Genomic DNA, 22,345 nt, shown 5'->3' with positions numbered 1-22,345 from the left:
TACTTGTCTGCTCATATGAAAATAGACACATGATGAAACCAGGAGTTTCTGAGGGTTTTTTATGCCCTGTTTTGGAGGGGATATGCATATGTGAGTCTCAAGTCAATCTGACCATGTATATAAGAAGGCTTGCCCCTAGACACTTGTAATTTCAGAGGGTGGCTCAACGAGGCACTCCAGACATCATACTTGAGTATTGAGCCAATATTAGCATATATATTAGAGTTGGGCTTAGGCACTTTGAAAGTCCATAATTGTATAGTACACGGACCCCCCCCCCCCCCCCCCCACACACACACACACACAACATGCCCCATGACTCCTCGCCAAATCAGAGCAATCAAAGAATATATTTGGCTCTAGGCCCTTACTATGTCCAGAATAGATTAGACTTGTCACTGGACACTTACTATATCCATCTATACACCTACTAGATTAGATTTCGCACTAGACACTTACCGTGTCCATCCATATGCCTACTATAGGCTGGAAGACTGAATTTAGCCCCCTCTAGTGGCCAAAACACCATGCCATTTTTAAAATTGGATTTCCATATTCGTGATCCAATAGAAGATTTATGATAAGCACAGGCCTGGATGTGACATCCAAAAGCCCCGTTCGCCCTCCATTTTCACATCTATTTCAATGTTAACTGAGGCCAAAATGGAATCCTGGCCACCTCTCCTGAAAGCATATACATGCCAGCCCCAGTGTGCTGCCAACTCTCAGAGCCACCAGGTCAAGGGTAGTCAGACGTCGTTTGAAACTGGACACCTCCCCCTCTGGCTCCAGGGGCTTCCTAAGAGATAAGGGCTGTATGAACAGTAACACAAGACATTCTGTAAGAGCAGAAGATCTGTCCATCAACATATCATTTATCACATCATTTGGACAATCAACTTATTTAGAACGCTGCAAGTAATGGTAGGCCTATTTTCAATCAAAATAGAACAACAATTATTGGACCCACTCTATTTATTAACCGATGACAAGCAGTCTTGGTTTTAATTAGATAACCTGAACACTGCTGTCTATACTTCTGATAAGACACTACAGACAAAACTACTATGACTGTTAACTTTCGCAAGCAGTTAATTTAGTCACTAGAATTTAGGATCATGCTCTATATTGGATTACAAATTTGATCACCAGATCAGTGTCAAATATAATATTTAATGTCAAAATCAAACAGACCTGTGACCAGCCACAACCAATATTGAACTTAATCAAGCACTCAATTAGCAGTTTCCTTTTCAAATTATATTTGTGTAAGACTAGGAGTGGATTGTCTTCTCCCTGTCTGAATGTTGATATTAGATGCAGTTCTTACATTGAAGAGATACTGCCTGTAAGAGCAGTAGATGAAACCAGTCAGATCCATCCCGTTGGGACAAAGGCTGCAGTACATAAGGCTAGTTTCAGTTCATATAACGAAAGTTATAGTTCATATAACGAAAAAACTATTCGATTTTTCACACAAAAGTGCTTTATTACAGACAGAATCACTCCTCTGTTTCATCAGCTATCCGGTCTGCTGGTCTAAAACGATCCCGAGGTGAAGAAGACGGATGTGGAGGTCCTGGGCTGGGTTGAATGATTTATGCATACAGTTCAACTGCTACATGCAAAACAAATTGTTAATGCTGTAAAATATACCTTTCACGAAGTCCCTTTTCAGGTATTTCGTATAGTTTGGCGGCTACAGTCTGGCCAACGATATTTATAACTAATCAATCTACCAGCGTCTCGTCAGCGACATTAAAACAGTAGCTTCTTCCCTTAACAGAATTTCAAAATAAAAGTCCCCCACGTAAACACATTAACATTAAACATAATTGTCTAAACATGAACTATGATTCATATTTAAGTGACATTTGTATTAAATGTGGATTTTAAAATTTTTTACAAAGTTAAATAAATGGCCCCAATGTAATACACTACATGAAATACATATGGGCATACAGAGAATTCTGTGTCGGATGTAAAAGTGGGGTTGGGAATACTCAGTGGCGTCTGTAGAATGTACATATTGTGTTAGAGGGGCGGGCAGGTAGCCTAGTGGTTAGCGCGTTGGCCCAGTAACTGAAAGGCAACATTGAATCCCCGAGCTGACAAGGTAAAAATCTGTCGTTCTGCCCCTGAAAAAGGCGGTTAAACCCACTGTTCCTAGGCCGTCATCGTAAATAAGAATTTGTTCTTAACTGACTTGCCTAGTTAAATAAATAATAAAATAGAGAGCGCGCGTCTGGTCCAAGTACAGAGCAACACTTCCTACTCCACCCATTCCATAGCTGCCAATGCAGGCCTATAAATTACATTTTGGTTTATAGAGAAAAATGTGCCGATGTAAAAGTGGGATTGGAAATACTCAGTAGTGTCTGTAGACTCTATATGGAAGGGATAATCAACAAGGGGCTATGTGTTCTATTGAAAATAATGAACGACGTCGAAGGTGTGTTCCATAACGCCTAGCAGAGTGGAATTTACCTTCCACGTAGTTGTATTATTTTCCAGAGAACACATAGAGCCCCGAAGTGACAATCCCTTTTATACAATGGCTATAATGTAACACATTTGCAGCAAAAAAACTCGGTTCATTTGTAGGTAGAAATGTGTTCATCAACCACTAAAGTAGGTAGCAAGTTTACTATTAGATAGCTACAGTGGTTGCCTTGGTAACTAAACATACAGATTTGCTAGTTTAGCTAACCAAAACCATCAGTCCGAGCGTGCTATTAAGAACATGGAAATGAACAAGGACAAAAGTGTTTTCATTTCGACTTTTGCTTTCAAAAGCAGCTCAAACATAGAACATGAATGAACTATAGCCAGTGAATTTTACCGTGCTGATATACTGTGCTTTATAGAGAAAATATGCACGCTCTAGAGTGCCCTTCAATGCAAGTACAAAGTATTCAACAACGCCACCCATCTCATTTTCGTACGCTTCGAATACATGGACGCCAAACCCGGAAACTTTTGTAATGAAACAGGCAGGAAGCAGGCCTCGAACCCTCGACCTTCTAGTCCGAAGTCCAGCGCGCTATCGTCTGTGCCCCAAAAGCATGCTCAGACGGAAGTTTCGATATCCGCGCTATATAAAAACCCAGGGTCGATACACTATGATACAACTTCCTCCAAGCTGGCTTATATACTTAAAAAATAAAACATAATAATAAATTAATAAATTAATAATAATAATAATAATAATAAATAAATAAATAAAAATAAAATATTTTTAAAAATGGATTCATAATACAAAAATCAGCTTACATTGCTACATCAAACATGTCTAACAAAACAAAACACAGGTATTAACAAGAAAATACTCAAACATACAAAAAATATCAATAAAATAATCCCAAAAATTTATTTTTTAGTGCAATTGTATTCACTCTGAAAAAAATCTTATTATAATGATTCAGGAAGATGTTATTCTTGTTGTTATTCACTAGGGTTAATGTTGTAATAAGATAATTTAATTCAATCAGAAAAATGTGTAATTTTGGTATAGAATTTTGGAATGTGTTTGTGGTATGAAGTATTTGGCAACAAGAATAAAAAAAATAAAAATCATTTCAGTGGTCTTGTTATCATTGCAATAGTAACATTATATCGTTCATGTCAAAAACATAAGCAGGGTTCATAATGATAAATATAAGTACTGTAAGTAGGTTTTCCCAAAATTCGGACACAAATTTACATTCAAAGAACAAGTGAGACAGAATCTCACTTTCTTTTATACAGAAAACGCAGATATCATCAATAGCCACAAATGTGGAAATCATAGAATTACATGGATACATCTTATGCAAAATGTTGAAGTGCACTTCCTTAACTTTGTTTGGTATACAGTATTTGTAAGGTCTTAACCATGCGTGTTAAGTGTTCCAGAAAAACTTTCCTCTCGGGGGACGTTGGTTTTGTGAATGAAGAATTTGTCTTATATATTTATTACAACTAGATCTCTCAAGTAAGCCCATGCCTTCCAATCTGAGTTCTGGATCAACTTGTGATCATTCCCAAAATTAAGATGAGTTTTCATAAGTGTAGTTAGACCACTGGGAACGGCTTTGATTACAGAAATAAACTCTCTGAAAGGTATTGGAAACTCTTTCAATGTTATAAATTGTTTTTTTTGTGAGAATATTACCCTTGTTGTTGAAAATATAAAGAACAAAGTCAATATTCCTCTCATGCCAGCCGGGATAGAACAATGATCTATTCCTTACAGTTATGTCTGAATTATTCCACAAAAGAGCTTTATGTGGGGAAAAATTGTGCAGGAAACATATTTTCCAGGCCATTTAAGCTTGTTGGTGAAACCTAGCCAATTTAGCAGGTAATCTTTCAGGAGTATAATTACATTTCAGTAAAAATTGAAGACCTCCCAATTTATTAAACACATTATTTGGAATGAACTACCATAATGAATCAGTATTTCAACCAGTTTATCTTGAAAGTGTTATTTATGTCAACAAAGTCCAACACTTCTAGACCGCCTTCAGCTCTTTTGTTAGAAAGGACATCTTTTTTTAGTTTGTGAGACTTATTTTTCCAGATGAAGTCAAGAAAGGTCTTATTGATCTCTTTACAAGTAGCTGGATTTACACATAACGATAATGAGGGGGTACACAAAACGAGACAGTCCCTCTGCCTTGGACAGAAGTACTCTCCCAAGTATAGAAAGATCTCTTTGTAGCCAATTATTAAATATATTTTAGTTCACTTAAATTTAGGTGAGAAAATCAAATGTTGTATGACTAAGTGTTTTTTTTGACAGATGTATTTAACACAGTCCTTTACAGGAATATTTTATATTTCTTTATCAGAGTCAAATAAACATAAGATTTCACATTTAGAAATATTCAGCATTAATCCTGATGCAATAGAAAATGCAGTTATAGCATTAAGGGCATGGGCGACCTGGTCTTTGTCTCTTAAGAAAAGAGTAGGCCTATATACCTTTTTCTAGTACACATTGACGTCAGGCACAGATGCGCGGGACTTTAGGCTGCAGTAAGAAAGCCATCTCCATCTACGACCATTCAACATAGCTTAGATTCATGTTTTCTAAACAAAATCCTAACTGACCTCAGACAGGGAAGTTTTACTGTGATTAAGTGTCAGGAATTGTGAAAAACTGAGTTTAAATGTATTTGGCTAAGGTGTATTTAAACTTCCGACTTCAACTGTAGACGGATGTCATGTTCCCATCAAGTGTCTATCAACTCCTGATGCTGAGGAGTACAGGAACAGTAAGAACTAGTTTTCCATCAATGTTCAGGGTGTATGCAATCCTAATTTAGAGTTTTCAAACATTGTTGCCTTTTGTAAAAGTGCTGTGGAAATTCAGTTCTGAGAGAGACTTGGTCATTTCTCTCTTCAAACAATCATCTTTATTTCAAATGGATTAATGAATGCAATAATGAAGCGGTCTTGACTGTCGGACCGAGTGCTTGAAACATACAGAAAATACAGTGTATTTATATACCATACCTAAAAATGCTTCCAACCATGGCTGGCTCCACCGTTCCCATATGGATTGGGGGGCACCATGAGCCACATCCTGTCTTTATCTGCCCCCGGCGTTATCTTACCCCCGACCCTGGCCTAATTTCCCAGATGCCAGGATGTCTAAGAACCAGAGGCCTTTGTTCTACTCCTCTCTATCCCAGTTACAACCACCCCACATCCTGTCATGAACGCCAGCTGTAGGTTTTAAATCACCAGGTCAATCAAGTGTCAGTTCCAGCTCTCTCTAGTAAAACCCATGCCCACAACACCCAGACTAGCTGCAGGAAGCTAGAGTGGACACCATAAAACTCAGCATTAGCAGGAGAGAAATATTTAAATAAATTGTTCCATATCCAACAAATAAGATGAATACATCATTTTTCCCCTCACAAAAGGTGCAACTCACAATTCAAGGATTTTTCCTCAACTCTTCATTGTGTGCTTAGTTTCAAAGAGGACAACATAGTGGACTACTACTTGGTGACAGTGGATATGGTCAGTAACTTTTTATTCACTCCATACATAAATCCCACAACGTCTGAGCCGCAAAGATAGAACTGAGCTCATATGCGGACAAGAGGGATGGTCGAGCATGTATGGAAAAATCGATTCCAGTGTTTACACAATACACCTCTGTTTCAAGACAAGATGCTGCAAAGTGATCGTTGCTACGGCTGTGCTGCACAACTACCTGAAGCAGCATTGCTGTCCTGATCCTCCAATGGAAGATCAGGATCAAGCAGATGTTCCCATGGATGAGGCAGGCAAGGACCAACGAGGACTTGCACAGTTGCTTTCAAATTGCAACACCTCAACTAGATGAATGCATCTAAATATGGAATTATTCATTATGGCTTATCTTTGCTTTGATAAATGTATGTTCTGTACAAAATTAAAATAGTGTGCAGCAAAACGAAATGAGTGACTAAACCAAGACTAGTTTAAAATGTAGTTTGTGGTGATTAAAATACTCATGAATATCCAAATGACAAAACATTTTTTTTACATATATTGCTCACCATGGCTGGTAATCACAATTGTCTCATTACTGAATATATTTTGCATCATACCGCTCTCTTCCAGCTTCATATCCTGGCCAACCTGTAGAATTCTCATTCTCATTTCATGTTCTTCAGATATTTCATTTGATGGCGGTGAAATTCTCTGGCTAACTTCTCATGCACGGTCATCTTTTTTTTGTTCTCTGCTGAAAGGTGGTGGCAGAATCTTATCTCAGGGATGCTATAGCAGATGTGGCGGGTACACACTCACTGTGCACTGGCTCTTCCAACCTGTTCACATTACACACTCACTGTGCACTGGCTCTTCCAACCTGTTCACATTCCTTTCCTCTGGAAAAAGAACACAGTTAGAAGCACAAATAAACTCATATGGTCCTTAGATTGATGGAAGAATAAAGATTGACAGACAGTAGAATATATATTTACCAAAGGAAGTGACCAATTTACTTTCTTTCGTATATGTACCATTTGTGCTTCTTCTGAACTGTCCAAATGGTCATCGTCTGGTATACCATCCAGAGGTTGCTGGTGCTCTATTATTCCAGACAGGAAGTCACTCAATTCATCAGTCTCGTCTTTTTTTGGTGGTCCACCAACAGTAGTAAAATCGCTCTCTTCTGAACTCTGCATTCTCTCTTTTTAAAGTCAGTTTAAAAAGTTCTTTCAGAGTCTATAAAAAGGCAGATATCATTCAATATAAGTGATGTCACAAAAATATGAATATGATGAATGTGAAATACTGAAAATAATGGATTACAACTTCAGGTGAGTTCTCTTGTGGTTACATTTTCATTTAATTCACTAAAAATTGCAGCCCAACCACTTGTTATTTTGCTCAGTAGCAGTAGAATGGTTTTTACGTTCAATAACTGGATGGTTTGAGAAATGTTGTTTTATTAGCATTTTTTCATGCTCAAGTTTAGAATTTTAGCCTCTGCCATTGTTTTGTCTCAAGATTCACACTAGTGATGGCGTTTTCTATTCCATTCCCAGGTTTATATGAGCACCATTAGACCAACAGCATGTGCTCATTCTTAACCTAATCAGGCTTAACCCAGGTGTTCTCATTTAGGTTTACTTACCTTCCTCAAGGACTCTGTAGTCTGACTAACTAACCCAAATTTAAGCCACGTTCATGAATGCTATTTAAATGTCCTAGTTTAAATAGCACACATTAAGGCCTACTCCTGGCATAATCTAAGCCCCCGTCTGTGACACCTGCCCTAAAAGTCTGAACATGTGGAGAAGTGCAGGAGTATTACCCGCTGGACATATCTGTACTATCATTTAGGATTGTTTTCTATAGTAATTACTAGAATATGTATAGGATAACTTATTTTTCATTCTCCATCACTCTAATAACATGACACACCCCTTCACTATTGTCAGTGGTTGAACTAATTACACTGTCTACATAACCGGAGTCAAGCTTTCATGACATTTCCCTGAAGGCAGTGTTCCAAAACAGTGGTAGCTTGAATATAAAATGCACAACATTTGTAGCCTCGAGTTTGTGTAAAATGTTATGAAATACATTCACTGAACTCTCCCCTATCAGAAGCGTCTAGGCCTGTTTGTTCGATCTCCCTCATTTGTCTTTTTCCTCAAGCGATGTGCTGCTCCTTGCCACAGACTGGGTGAAGCTTCTTAGCCAGCTCTGCTGTCACAGTCAAGCACCAGATGGTTCTCTGGGTTATGGCAAATTATGGAATGGAGTTCAAGCCAAACCTGTCCACATGTCCTTGATAAATGACAGTTGACCATAAACAACCATAGGCCTCTGTCAAGTGCAGTAGGTTCAGAGTAAATGTTAGCCATAAGAGGTGACAAAAGTAACGGCAGAAGTCAAAGAACAAGTCCAACATTTATTTATTCAATAAGAGGAAACTAAATCCAGGTACTATTCCTAACCACAGAATGGGACTACATTTCGTAATAGGCTGCATTAATTAATTTCAAATGGGTAACAATGTTAACAGTAACAAAAAAAAGACTGGAATGTTAAAAACAAGCTGGACAGAAATGTTTATACTAAAACGGCCTTCCTCTGAGAAGACTACAAGTGGACAACAATCCTCAATCAGATAAGGTCTGTTTCTTTATCCATCTTTCTCTGAAAGAGAACAAAATCAGTGTACATTTTCAATGCATTATCTATGTTAACCAATTACCAAGAACAGCTAAAACAGATCCAAGTCTCATTTTTCCAAATAGTCGAGATTCCACAAGCACAGGTGATACTAGCTTTAAATAAACAAGGTTTGCCTTGAAATTGATGAATATTTGACAATTAACATTTAACAGTGAAGCCTGGGGAATGTTGAGAATGTGTTCTTGCCTCCAAGGTGAACCATTTTTTTATTTTTTTTATTTTTACAAAAACACCACACCAAAGTATGATTCATAAGACTGACTTGTCATAGTTGAGAATTACCTTAAGGTTCAGATAATGTTCCTCACTGCTACAGTGGACTGATTTGGCTGTTTCCTCATTGTTGTAGAAGATGTTGCACAGCTTGCAGAAGAATCCAGTCCTTGGCACCAGATAATCTAACCCTGCAATTAAAAGGAGAGTGAAAGGGTTGTTATCACAATATGGCACTAAAAGCTCTTAAGCAGATCCCGGTCACACCTGATAATAAAAATAGGCAGCCACACAAACATAAGTCAGTTTCTCTAGCATCTTACCAACAGGGTTGTCAGGTTGATAAGGACCCAGAGGTTCCTCCTGCTTCTTCTTCTTCTTCTTCTTCTCCTCCTGCTGCTGCTGCTGCTTCTCCTCCACCTGCTGCTGCTTCTCCTCCACCTGCTGCTGCTGCTTCTCCTCCTCCTCCTGCTGCTGCTGCTTCTCCTCCTCCTCCTGCTGCTTCTCCTCCTCCTCCTGCTGCTGCTTCTCCTCCTCCTCCTGCTGCTGCTTCTCCTCCTCCTCCTGCTGCTGCTTCTCCTCCTCCTGCTGCTGCTTCTCCTCCTCCTGCTGCTGCTGCTTCTCCTCCTCCTCCTCCTGCTGCTTCTCCTCTCCCTCTGGGAGAGCTTCCACACCACTGGCTTCATCACCCTCAGGGTCCCCACAGACCCCCTCACTGTCAGACACAGGGCTCTGGACATCCTGGCCATACAAACACAATCATGTATTTTACTCATTTCTTCTACTTAGCCTGAGAGACCAACACCAACTGATTACTTAATGAATAACCAGTAACTGTAAAAGGATTGTTCACGGACATGCCAAAATTAAATACATAAATATTCAGCTAGCATTTAACTAACAAGGCAATATTTCACCTTGTTTAAATTAAGGAAACAAAAACATAGCAATAACTATCTTTCACCTCTGGATAGGGGCTTTTGGTTGACTGGCCATTAGTCTTTTCATCTCCATGATGATCTCTTGATCTTCTGTCTTTCTGACTGGACAACCACAGCTCATATTTGACTGGAGGCTTCCTGTAATCAGGAGGGCAGAATATGTCATGGAGTACTATATCATGAAAGTTTACTTAGACACAGCCCTCATACAGTCCAGTTGAACCATAGATCACAACATTCTTTATCAGATTATTCTTTGGTTGTATATTCTTCCAATAAATTCCAATCAATTGAACTGGCAGTGGACATAGAATGCAGTATCCAGTCTTCAAATTCCATTTAGTCTAACTATCATTTCTATCATCTACTCTACTGCATATACTTAGGGTCATTAAAATTATTTACCAGTATATTAGGGAGTCTCCCTTTTTGCACAAACTGACCCTTAACAGGGTCCCGTAGAACTTGTGTGGACGTTGGAAGTACTTCACCATTTTCTGAGCGGCTTCCACGCTCTCCAACTGGATATAACACTGAAAGAAAATAAAAAACATCCATGTGAAAGTCCTTCATTAATAGAAAAACAAAATGGGCAGGTGAAACTTTACCTTTCCATGACGCCAGTTCAAATTATAGCCAGTGATTTTCCCGAAAGGCTGGGCAAGTCGTAAAAGAGAGACGTCAGAGTACTTCTGGAGTGGAAGCATACAAATGTAGATGGATCTCCCACTAGGACTCTGCATTGACAGAAACAAAGTCACATTACACAAATATTGACTAGGTCTGTAGTTTAGTTTATAATACAGTGCATTTGGCAAGTATTCAGACCCCTTTACTTTCCACATTTTGTTATGTTACCGCCTTACTCTAAAATACCCCCCCCCCTCAATCTATACACAATACCCCATAATGACAAAGCAAAAACAGGTTTAGATATGTTTGCAATTTTATTAAATATAAACTGAAATACATTTTTTACTTAAGTATTCAGACCCTTTGCTATGAGACTCAAATTTGATCTCAGGTGCATCCTGTTTCCATTGATCATTCTTGAGATGTTTATTCAACTTGATTTGAATTTACCACAGGTGGACTCCATTGATTGGACATGATTTGGAAAGGCACTCACCGGTCTAGATAAGGTCCCACTGTTGACTGTGCATATCAGAGCAAAAACCAAGCTGAGGTTGAAGGAATTGTCTGGCGAACTCCGAGACAGGATTGTGTCGACACACAGATCTGGACAAGTGTAACAAAACATTTCTGAAGCATCCCAAGAAGGTCCCAGAGAACACAGTGGCCTTAAATCATTCTTCAATGGAAGAAGTTTGGAAGCACCAAGACTCTTCCTAGAGCTGGCCGCCCTGCCAAACTGAGCAATTCGGGGAGAAGGGTCTTGGTCAGGGAGGTGACCAAGACCTCTGTGGAGATGGGAAAACCTTCCAGAAGGACAACCATCTCTGCAGCACTCCACCAATCATGCCTTTATGGTAGAGTGGCCAGATTGAAGCCACTCCTCAGAAAGAGACACATGAGAGATAGCATGGTTTGCAAAAAAAACACCTAAATAATTCTCAGTCCAGATGAAATCAAGATTGAACTCTTTGGCCTGAATTCCAAGTGTCACATCTGGAGGAACCCCTACAGTGAAGCATGGTGGTGGCAGATTCATGCTAGTGGGATGTTTTTCAGCGGCAGGGACTAGGAGACTAGTCACAATCGAGGGAAAGATGAATGGAGCAAAGTACAGAGAGAGACTTGATGAAAATCTGCTCCAGAGCGCTCAGGACCTCAGACTGGGGTGAAGGTTCACCTTCCAACAGGACAACGACCCTAAGCACACAGCCAAGACAAAGCAGGAGTGGTTTCAGGCCAAGTCTCTGAATGTCCTTGAGTGGCCCAGCCAGAGCACAGACTTGAACCCGATTCGAACAGCTCTGTGCAGCGACGCTCCACATCCAACTTGACAGAGCTTGAGAGGATCTGATGAGGAGAATGGGAGAAACTCCCCAAATACAGGTGTGCCTAGCTTGTAGCGTCACACCCAAGAAGACTTGAGGCTGTAATCACTGCCAAAGGTGCTTCAACAAAGTACTCAGTAAAGGGTCTGAATACATAAGTAAATGTGACTTCATTTTTTTTGTTTAAATTAGTTTAAAAAAATCTAAAAAACAGTTTTTGCTTTGTCATTGTGTGTTGTACTTGAGGGGAAAAAACAATTGAATCAATTTTAGTAAAAGGCTGTAACGTAGCAAAATGTCGAAAAAGTCAATGAGTCTGAATACTTTTGACTGCACTGCAACTCAATTATTTCATCAGATGCATAATGCATACTACACCATTTAGCAGACACCAAACCCACCTCCAACTCTTTCCGTGAAAAGCACATGCTAACATTAACATGTTTCCTCAACAACTGTCCGTTTCCTTTGTAGAATTTCACCATTTCACGTACTTCCTCGGTAGATTCAAGCTCTAACCATGCCTGAAAATATAGAAAAAGCTATATCATAAAAACAAAGACAGCAAACGTTTGCACAAATCAGGGGTTGAGTAAATAAACTCCTTCCTGTATGCCGAACTACATGAATGTCAAATTATTCACCACTGTTGCTTTGACAACATTTCCATCCCATGAAGAAAACTAGATAAGTACCATACAAAATAAAACACTGATCCCCAAAATAACATATCTGCAAGTAACATAATTATGAACATACCTCCTGTCTGAGGAAGGATATGGAATGGTTTACAACTTTCACGTTTGCCCGCTCTGCCAGTTTCAATAGGGCCACCTCCACATTTCCATAGCCCTTTCTAATTGGGCTAATTTGGACAACTTTTCCATCCTGTAGAAAACAATTTTAACCGACTATCAATAAAAACAACTTTTCTACACGTTTGACACATTCCAACTACTCGATATGGAGGAATACCAACCCATGAAGCATCCTTTGACTCTGCAAATAAAAACAAAAAGTAATTACTATAAATTATCTGGAAATTATCCACACAGGCTAGACAACTGTAATACTTGTTTTTGTCCATTGCTGCCAAGTAAGAATGTTTTGCATCATTCATTGCTTACCCAGCGGTGTGTCTCCTCCAGTACTGTCGTCAAGTTCATCCAATGTAACGAAGTCATCCATATTCTCAGGGAAATCCATGTCATCCATATTGTCCTGTTGGAAATAAGTCCACAACATCAATAAGTTAAAGCATTTGAGTTAAGGTCCACAGTGCTGCACCAAAACCATTATGAATCTCACAAATATGTGAGGTTGCAATGGGAAACTGTCAAAAGCATTTCAAACACTGAACATAAAAGTATGCAACACTGTATTCAATAGTACTGAAGTATGATAAAGATCCATGTCACAAAGCTAGGAAGTGAACTCTGTGGCTGCACTATTACAAATGACATTGACAGCTTAAATATCCAAAGTTATTCAAACCTCTTGGTCAGGCCAGGTTTTAACCACGCTAAGGCTGAACAAATAAGCATGTCTAATTGATCAAATCGAATTGTATTTGTCACATGTGCCGAACACAGGTGTAGACCTAACCTTGAAATGCTTACTTACAATCCCTTAACCAACAATGCAGTTCAACAATGTTTGGCTGACTTTTGAGTGATTAAGCGCCTGTTCTGGATTACTACGGTCAGTCTAGGTTTTCTGGAAACAATTGGAGCTTGTACAGAGATGGCTCTATAACCTTTGATATTAAACCATGGAACGTAAGGAGATCCTTCAAAGCTGATCTCCATCTGATTTGTAGGGCACTCATAAAACTGATGGAATTAATAGCCCCTGAGCAAATCATATAGCCTACATACAGTGCCTTCAGAAAGTATTCACACCCCTAGACTTTATCCATTGTTGTGTTAGCCTGAATTTAAAACGGATTACATTTAGAGTGTGTCACTGGCCTACACAAAATACCCCATGTCAAAGTGAAATTATGGTTTTAGACATTATTACAAATAAAACATTTTAAAAGCTGAAATGTCTTGTGTCCAGTAAGTATTTAAATGTTTTGTTAATGGCAAGCCTAAAGTTCAGGAGTAGAATTGTGCCTAACATGTCAAATAACTTGCATGGACTTTTTTTAATGACTACCCCATCTCTGTACGCCACACATGAAGATAATTGTAAGGTCCCTCAGTCGAGCAGTGAATTACAAACCAAGACCAGGGATGTCATCCAATGCCTCGCAAATAAGGGCACCAATTGGTAGGTGGGTAAAAAAAAAAGTTAAAAAATCTGACATTGAATATCCCTTTGAGCATGGTGAAGTTATTAATTACACTTGCGTAGCAATACACCCAGTCTAACTCAGTGGAAGGAAATAGCTCAGGGATTTCACTATGGAATATTGGTGACAAAAACAGTTAGTGTTTAATTGCTGTGATTGGAGACAACTGAGGATGGATCAACAACATTGTAGTTACGCCACAATACTAACCTAAATGACAGTGAAAATAAGGAAGCCTGTACAGAATAAAAATATTCTAAAACATTAATCCTGTTTGCAATAAGGCAAAGAAATTAACTGAGGACCACGTCATATTTTCAAGCATGGTGGTGGAGGCATCATGTTACGAGTATCCTTGTCAAGGTCTAGGGAGTTAAGGATAAAAAGGCACTGCTTAGAGCTAAGCACAGGCAAAATCCAAGAGGAAAACCTGGTTCAGTCTGCTTTCCAACAGACATGGGGAGAAATTCACCTTTCAGCAGGACAATACCCTAAAACACAAGGCCAAATCTACACTGGAGTTGCTTACCAAGACAAAATGGAATGTTCCTGAGTGGCCTAGTAACAGTTTTTACTTAAATCTGCTTGAAAATCTATGGCAAGTCTTGAAAATGTCTGTCTAGCCATGATCAACAACCAACTTGCCAGAGCTTAAATAATTATGTGCCAATATTGTACAATCCAGGTGTGAAAATGTGAGAGACTTATCCAGAAAGGTGATTCTAACAGACTCAGGGGTGTGAATACTTATGTAAATTAGATATGTATTTAATTTTTAAACAAATTTGCAAACATTTATAAAAACATGCTTTCACTTTGTCATAATGCGTATTGTGTGTAGATGTGTGAGACTAATGTAATACATTTTAAATTCAGACTGTAACAACAAAATGTGGAATAGTTCAAGGTGCATGAATACTTTCTGAAGGCACTGTAAATAGCAGGCTATGGTATCAAGCAAACTCAATATTCCAACAAGCCATGAGTCAAACCGGGCATTGCTGACATGAGTCACAGAAAACATCTTGACTGTTTGTCTAGATTGACGAGGTTCAATCTGAAGTGTCAGATACATTTTATTTGCCACTGAAACTTCTGCCAGATTTCAGTGGTTCTAGGCAATAGATGGCCACATCTGTTTCAACTGATCAGTGGAGGATCTCACTCAACCAAACTACATTCTCAGGAATGCTCCCAGAACTTCAACCAAGTTGAAGAGTTGAAGCACACATGCTTTAAGAAGCCATTGCTAGGAACCCACATCTTGGTTACTTGACAAACTTATTTTCAATTCTGGGAACAATATGCCTTTTGTTGGTTCCGGTCACAAATATGAATGACAAGAATTTCTTACATCTTCTTGAAAGCTCTCCTGTTCCACCATGTTCTCCATTGAGACGTCAGCATCACACAGAGCTGGATCATCGGCGGCCTTGATGTCACAATCCTCCAAGGTATCGTCTGCCAAAAGTTCTGAGATTTCGGGTTCCCCCTTATCTTTAGAATCAGCCACCAGAGAGGCACTTTTAGAAGGAGCAGGGTCTTTAGTATCAACACCAGCTCCATTCTCATCATCTAACAAGCTTTGTTTAGCTTCCACCTGGATAATCTCTTCGTCCAGATCTTTGTTTTCCAAATCAACGTCCTCCTCCTTGACCATCTCCTCGATGTCCTGCTTGACCACTTCCTTGACCTCCTCTGAGGTGCTTTGTTGACCTTCTCCTTGTTCCATCACTTTCTCGGCAGGTTGTTTGCCTGTACTGGGTTTCTCTTTGTTTGTGGAGTTTGAGGTCTTGCAAGTCTCCTCACTCTTGTGTCTGCTGCTGCGGCCTTTACTGGAATCTGCTCTTCTGGATGTGGTGGAGTCAGGACTTTCTCTACAAGGCAAAAACCATTGAGGTAAACTTCCCTGAGACATACTTCCTGATGAGTCCCACAGGAAAATCGGTCTGGCCGCAATAGCCCCAGTTGAAAGACTCTTACTTACCTCAGGCGTTTCAGTGACAAGTATACTTTGACACTCTTTCCACTGATCTTTAGGGGGTTGGAGTGGTAGTACTTCACCATAATGTCAGCATCCTTCCAATCTACCATCTCAATCAGGGCCTGCAGATGAATAAGGGAGAATTCATTAGACGAAGCTAAATATGGTGCTGCATAATGAAGGTTTTGGAGTAAATTGTTTTAATAATTGTTGTCTATTTGAAATCACCAGATATTTGCAGAATATGATTGACCACACTTTAATTCCATATTGCCCGAACCTTACCTGATCACTTGAAAATGTTGAATGCCGCACATCCCCAAACATCTTGGCGAGATCAAGAATCTCAGATTCTCTTTCCTTCCCAGGAGGTAGGCGGGAAAAACAAACCACTGTATTGGTAGCTTGTTTGGTCGGCCGTTTTTCTGTTGGTTCATCCAACCTTGGCGGCTAAAGGAAAAAACAAGCTCATACTGCGATCTCTGATTAAGAACACAGAATCTCAAACTTTTTAAGAGGCAGGTGCACTTACATGAATACTGCACACCATAGGTGACAAGTACAGATTCAACTTATATCCCTTCACGAAAGCTTGCTTTTCACTGAAGTGATTCACCATATTGACTGCCTCTTTGTGAGAACCAAACTCCAGGAATCCCTGTAACAAACAAATACAACAGTGAATCATCCAAAACATTCAACTACAGATTTTGAGAGAGAGAGAATGTTAAAGCTGCAAAATTTAACTTTTTGGGCAACCCAACCAAATTCACATAGAAATTAGATATATCTGTGTCATTCTCATTGAAAGCAAGTCTAAGAAGCAGTAGATATAGGGCACATAGAACATTTCTATGCTTCCTCGGTTTAAGTTTCCTCTTTTACCTTCGGTTTTGTACACCAGCTTCAAATAGCTGAAAAGACAAACGCTGTGTTTTGAATACTCATACTAACTGCACTATTTGTGACGTGAATTGAGAATATAGTATGCTTATTGGTCATAGCATGGATATAGTTAGTATACCAAAAGTTCCCGGATGTCGTACTAACTTCGCCAAAATACAAAGTATACAAGCAGTGTACACTATCTCTGTGCTTTTAGGGCTGTTAATGCAAATATGCAGCCAAAGGCGAAGCTAGAGTGACTGAGGATGGAAGATGGCGGAAACTGAGTAGAGTGAAGCTAATAGTACAGAAAGTAAGAATGAGTGGGTTAGTGGCGAAGAAAAAGGGAAACAAGAGTAGCAAAGCTATGTTGGAAAACAGGAACCACTAGACTCGTTTTTGGTCCGAGTCAGGGTTTGGATCAATGCTACTTGGGAAATCCGTTTACGTCTCCAGGAAAATCTGGAATGTGTTGGAGGAAAGTCTGGAGTCGCAAGAATAAGCGTGTTTTAAGATATCGGAGTGGAATATTTCCTGTATGGATTTTTGTAGCAGGGTGCCTAGCAAGGTGATTATTTCTGGGGTGGCGCAAAACATAAAGGCAGAGGACATAACTGAAGACATCGATGGAATAGTTGGTCCACGTCGCCTGACCTGTATGGTGGACGGAGAAAAGAAACAGACTTCATCCATGCTACTGTTCTTTGATGAAGAGTCTCTCCTATCTCAAATAAAGTTAGGATTCATGAGATGCCCTGTAAGAGATTTTGTGCACAAGACCCTTCAGTTTCACAAATGTAAAAGATTTGGTCATGTGTCAAGCGTGTGCAGAAGGGAAGAATATTGTATGCCAGATGAAGGGAAATGCTTCAACTGTGGAGGTGAACATGCGCCTGAATTCTTGAAGTGTCCTGTTAGGGTGAAGGAGAATGAGGTGGAAAGGGTAAGGAGTGTCCAGCGTGTATCCTATCTGGAGGTGATGAGATAATTGGAAGGATCGAGTAGCGGGGAAGAAGCGATAGTAGTAGAGCCACCATGACCAGTGAAGTTTCTCATCAACCGAGGGATAGTGAAATGCTACATGTTAAAAAGGTGGACTTTGTATTATTTATTGCAATGGTCATAAACTGTACAGAGATTTCAGAGCACTGTTGGTTAAGGGCTTGTAAGTAAGCATTTCACTGTAAGGTCTGTTGTATTTGGCACGTGACAAAAAAATTTATCCGACTCTCGTCTGCGTGTGCCAGAGCGCAGAATAAAATTAACTAATTGTATATTTTTTAAAATATTTATTTTACCTTTATTTAACTAGGCAAGTCAGTTAAGAACAAATTCTTATTTTCAATGACAGCCTAGGAACAACCCACTGTTCCTAGGCAGTCATTGAAAATAAGAAAATAAGAATTTGTTCTTAACTGACTTGCCTAGTTAAATAAAGGTAAAATAAATATTTAAAAAAATATACAATTAGTTAATTTTAGTATACTATAAACGAATGCTATCGTTTCAGTTGTGCGTACTAGCGCTTCGCCTGTCTACCGGAAGTTGATGCTATTGCTATGCAACCTCTTGCTAGCTTGTTAGCATAACAAATGACTAGCTAGACATTTTACTGCCTTGTTCAGGGGCAGAACGCCAGATTTGTACCATGTCAGCTCGGGGATTCGAAATTGCAACCTTTCGGTTACTAGCCCAACGCTCTAACCACTAGACTACCCTGCCGCCCTGTCCTATGCACTCATTAAGTATGTAGCATACAGTAGGTTAGTATTGGTGTTAGAACTGCAAATATTTTTGGTTATTGAAAATAAATTTTTCACAGAGGTTTAGATGGTACAATGATTCTCTACACTATACTTAATTGTTTTGTCACATACACTGAAATTAGGTGAACTATTAATTTTAGCAACCAGGAAATGGCGGAGCAATTTCTGCATAGTGCATGTTTAAGAGTTTAGAGTGTTCATTACTTGGTTTTTATCATCAATTTGTGTAACTTACCTTGCAGGGGAACACCAGATGTTTTACAACCGTGCCGAATGGCTTGGCCAAAGTCATCAAGTCTTCAACACAAACAGAGCCATGGGGAAATTTTGTGACCACCACCTTCGTGCCAGCCTGAAGTAAAATGGAAATACATTCAAGCATGCAGCTTTAAGCAAATAAACATAAGTGAATTAAAAATGCTCTATTTATAAGAGAATATTGTCACAAAAGGGGCATCATTACCCTGGGTTTCAAATAGTGTCTTTCTGATGCAGACTTCTGGGCGGTTGAAATAGCATCTCTACTTGGAATGGAGTTGGACCTGGAAGATAACGTAAACAGTGCTAAGTAAGAAGAGGAACAGCTAATGGTTTTACATCATGACATGCCTGTTTTCAACGTAAAGCTTAATTTCATGTTTTCCCTAACATTTCCTTCCGAGCATCATGTTTTTTCCAATCTGGATATCTGTAAAGAAACAAAAACAAAGAAAAAACAAATTGAAATAAAACCTTGTTATAGAAAATATCTCAATTGATTTTGTGACCTTTTATAGTAAAATTTCTAAATGTTTTACTTTGCATGAAAACACTTACAGACGCGAGAGTTCTTGACAGCCCTCCGCATGTCGTAATCCATTGAGATGTTCCTTCCATGTCTGTGAAAAAAAACAAAAAAACATATTAAGCTAAATTTACTGCCATTGTGGAAGGTTGAGTGTTCTGATTAAAAATATATATAAACAGTCCAACAGCACGAGTTTTGAAATATAACAAAGCTTACCTTATTAGAATTCAACATGCATAAGCATAGAGAGCATGTGTGTGGGTAAACCTTGGGCACAACTCCATGAAAATCATCCACTTGATAGGAGAAAGGAATCTTTTGCTGGCTGTCGGATGGTTTTTCCATTGAGGGCCTAGTGTGACGGGAACCTCTCCTTGCCTCAGTCCGCTCTGGTCGACTGTGAATCTCCTCTCTCGTATAATCAGTGTCACAGTGGCTGTTTGACCTGCGAGGGACAGCAGGGGGACTGTCCTGTTTGCTAAGGTCTCCATCATCTGTATCCTCCTGACAGCTGTCTCCCTTTGGGGAGGCCTGTCCCTGCTCCTCTTGCTTGGCTCGACTGGCCTTCAGTTTCATTATCAGATAAGGCAACGTCTCCACACTGATCTCATTCTCTGGAATCTGGGCCAGAGCATCCACGTCTTCTGGAGAGAGCCCCAGAGTGGCATATAAGTTCATAGTGCTCGTTGCACCATCACCAGATCCTTGGTGTGCAGAGCTGTGACCCTCACTGTCCTCCATCCTCAAACTGTCAGGGCACAGAGAAGTTTATTCTGAAATTGGGGGAAAATGGTGTTCAGTAATTTCAACTGATGTTGTAACATAAACATGTCTAAGGCAACCTATATAGTAGGCAGTGTCAGAGGAAGGGCCCAAAAAAAGTGTCAAAGACTCCAGTCACCCAAGTCATAGACTTCTCTTTGCTACCGCGGGATAATGGAGCACTAAGTCTATGTTCAAAAGGCTCCTTTTTCAGCTTCTACCCCAAGCTATAAGACTACTGAACAATTAATCAAATGGCCACCCTGTTTTTACACTGTTGCTACTCGCTTTTTAATATCTATGCATAGTCACGTACCCCAAACCTACATGTACAAACTAACTCGACCAAACTGTAACCCCGCACATTCACTCAGTTACGGTAGCCCCGGTATATAACCTCGTTATTGTTATGTAATTTTATTGTGTTACTTTTTTTACTTTAGTAAATATGTTAACTATTTCTTGAACTGCATGGTTAGTTAACGGCTTGTAAGTAAGCATTTCACGGTAAGGTCTACACACCTGTTGTATTCGGCGCACGTGACAAGTATCATTTGATTTGATTTCTAAATCAATGTTTTTATTTTTTATTATAATATCTTTTTTGTATAATTTTTATTTAACCGTTATTTTACTAGGCAAGTCTGAGAAGAACAAATTATTATTTACAATGACGGCCTACCCCGGCCAAACAGTGATACAGCCTGGTATAAAGTGTAGGCCCTAAAGAAGAGCCTTGGGAAGGATGTCTCCTTCGACGACTGTGTATCTGAAAAACTACCATCTTTAATCATTCAATAGCTAACTAGATGTCAATTGAGGTCCCTCACAGAAAGAATAATGTTTACCAGCCCAGAACAACGTAGATACAAGCTAACGTTAGCTACTGTAGCTAGTTACATCGAATGGGCCTTTGCCGAAGGCCTCGACAGCCAGTTGCTATTAACTAGCTACCTACGCATCTTTAGCTCTGAAAAACGAAGCCCAATATCTCCTCACCCGGGATGAATAAAGATTATCTATCAAGTATGCCCCATGTAGCTATAAAGTAAGTGCATTATTGTTAACTACCAGCACGCAACGCTGGAGAATGCTGCCTAGCCGCCCACAGCCAGGAAACTAGCTAGCAAGAAGAAGCTAACCATAGCTTTCTAGCAAGATAGTTTCGGGGCGAAAATGTATGTATCCAGTTCAACTACCACATGAAATACAAATGGTGAATGCTGCAAAACATACCTTTTAAGAAGTCCCCTTTCAGATATTTCGTAAAATTTGGTGGCTAACGTTACAGTCTGGACAAAGATATGTGTAACTAATCCTTCTACCAGCGACTCGTCAGTGACATAAAAAAAGTACTTCCCTATCATGGCATTTAGAAAATGTTCATAATAAAAGTCCCCCCATGTATTTATTCAACATATTTGAAAAATAATTGTCTAAACATTAACTATGATTAATATTTAAGTGACATTGCATTAAATGTTTTTTTTATTGTTTTGTTTTTTCAAAGTGAAATACATGTCCCCATTGCAATACACTGTATATGAAATACCTATTGGCTTATAGAGAAAAAAGTATACTATGTGCCAATGTAAAAGTGGGGTTGGGAATACTCAGTGGCGTCAGTAGAATCTACATATGGTGTAATTTCTAAATACATAATAGCAACACTATACTTCACCCACTCCATAGCCCTGAATGCAATAAACTGTAGGCCTATAAATGACACATTGGCTCATTTTAAAAAAATTAATTAACCTTATTTAACTAGGCAAGTCAGTTAAGAACAAATGATTATTTACATTGACGGCCTACCCATCATTTTTCTTATAGAGAGAAATGGCGATGTAAAAGCAAGGTACTTATGAAGCCTAATTCCTCCTGTAAGTCGCTCTTGATTAGAGTGTCTGCTAAATGACGAAAATGTTTTTTTTTTATCAAACAGACTTGCTAGTTTAGCAAACCATCAGTCCTTTGGAATGCCAAAAAGATCATCAAGGACAACAACCACCCGAGCCACTGCCTGTTCACTCCGCTACTATCCAAAAAGGGGAGGTCA

At 39.3% G+C, this 22,345-nt stretch overlaps 1 protein-coding gene across 2 annotated transcripts; it reads right to left on the bottom strand.

Annotated features, from left to right (window-relative positions):
* Positions 1-8,390: 8,390 nt before the first annotated feature.
* On the bottom strand, positions 8,391-21,640 carry LOC115134935 (matrin-3-like). 2 transcript variants are annotated; one of them, XM_065023532.1, is made up of 20 exons: positions 21,523-21,640; positions 19,741-20,297; positions 19,554-19,615; positions 19,387-19,425; positions 19,201-19,279; positions 18,973-19,089; positions 16,619-16,744; positions 16,372-16,536; positions 16,090-16,208; positions 15,457-15,979; positions 12,934-13,027; positions 12,786-12,805; positions 12,566-12,694; positions 12,208-12,330; positions 10,454-10,582; positions 10,251-10,378; positions 9,869-9,983; positions 9,228-9,645; positions 8,974-9,095; positions 8,391-8,652 (listed from the first exon to the last, which is right to left on the bottom strand). In XM_065023532.1, the coding sequence occupies exons 2-20, from the start codon at positions 20,263-20,265 to the stop codon at positions 8,620-8,622; spliced, it is 3,066 nt and encodes a 1,021-aa protein (XP_064879604.1). In that variant the 5' UTR covers positions 20,266-20,297; positions 21,523-21,640; the 3' UTR covers positions 8,391-8,619. The 2 variants fall into 2 exon arrangements, with proteins under 2 accessions (XP_064879604.1, XP_064879605.1); XM_065023533.1 differs by having other exon boundaries at positions 19,741-20,272.
* Positions 21,641-22,345: the final 705 nt, after the last annotated feature.

This window comes from Oncorhynchus nerka, linkage group LG10 (genome assembly GCF_034236695.1).
Source record: "Oncorhynchus nerka isolate Pitt River linkage group LG10, Oner_Uvic_2.0, whole genome shotgun sequence".
NCBI classification, from domain to species: Eukaryota; Metazoa; Chordata; class Actinopteri; order Salmoniformes; family Salmonidae; genus Oncorhynchus; species Oncorhynchus nerka.
Note: the sequence above shows the minus strand (reverse complement) of the source record. Positions and strands in the feature narration are given on the sequence as shown.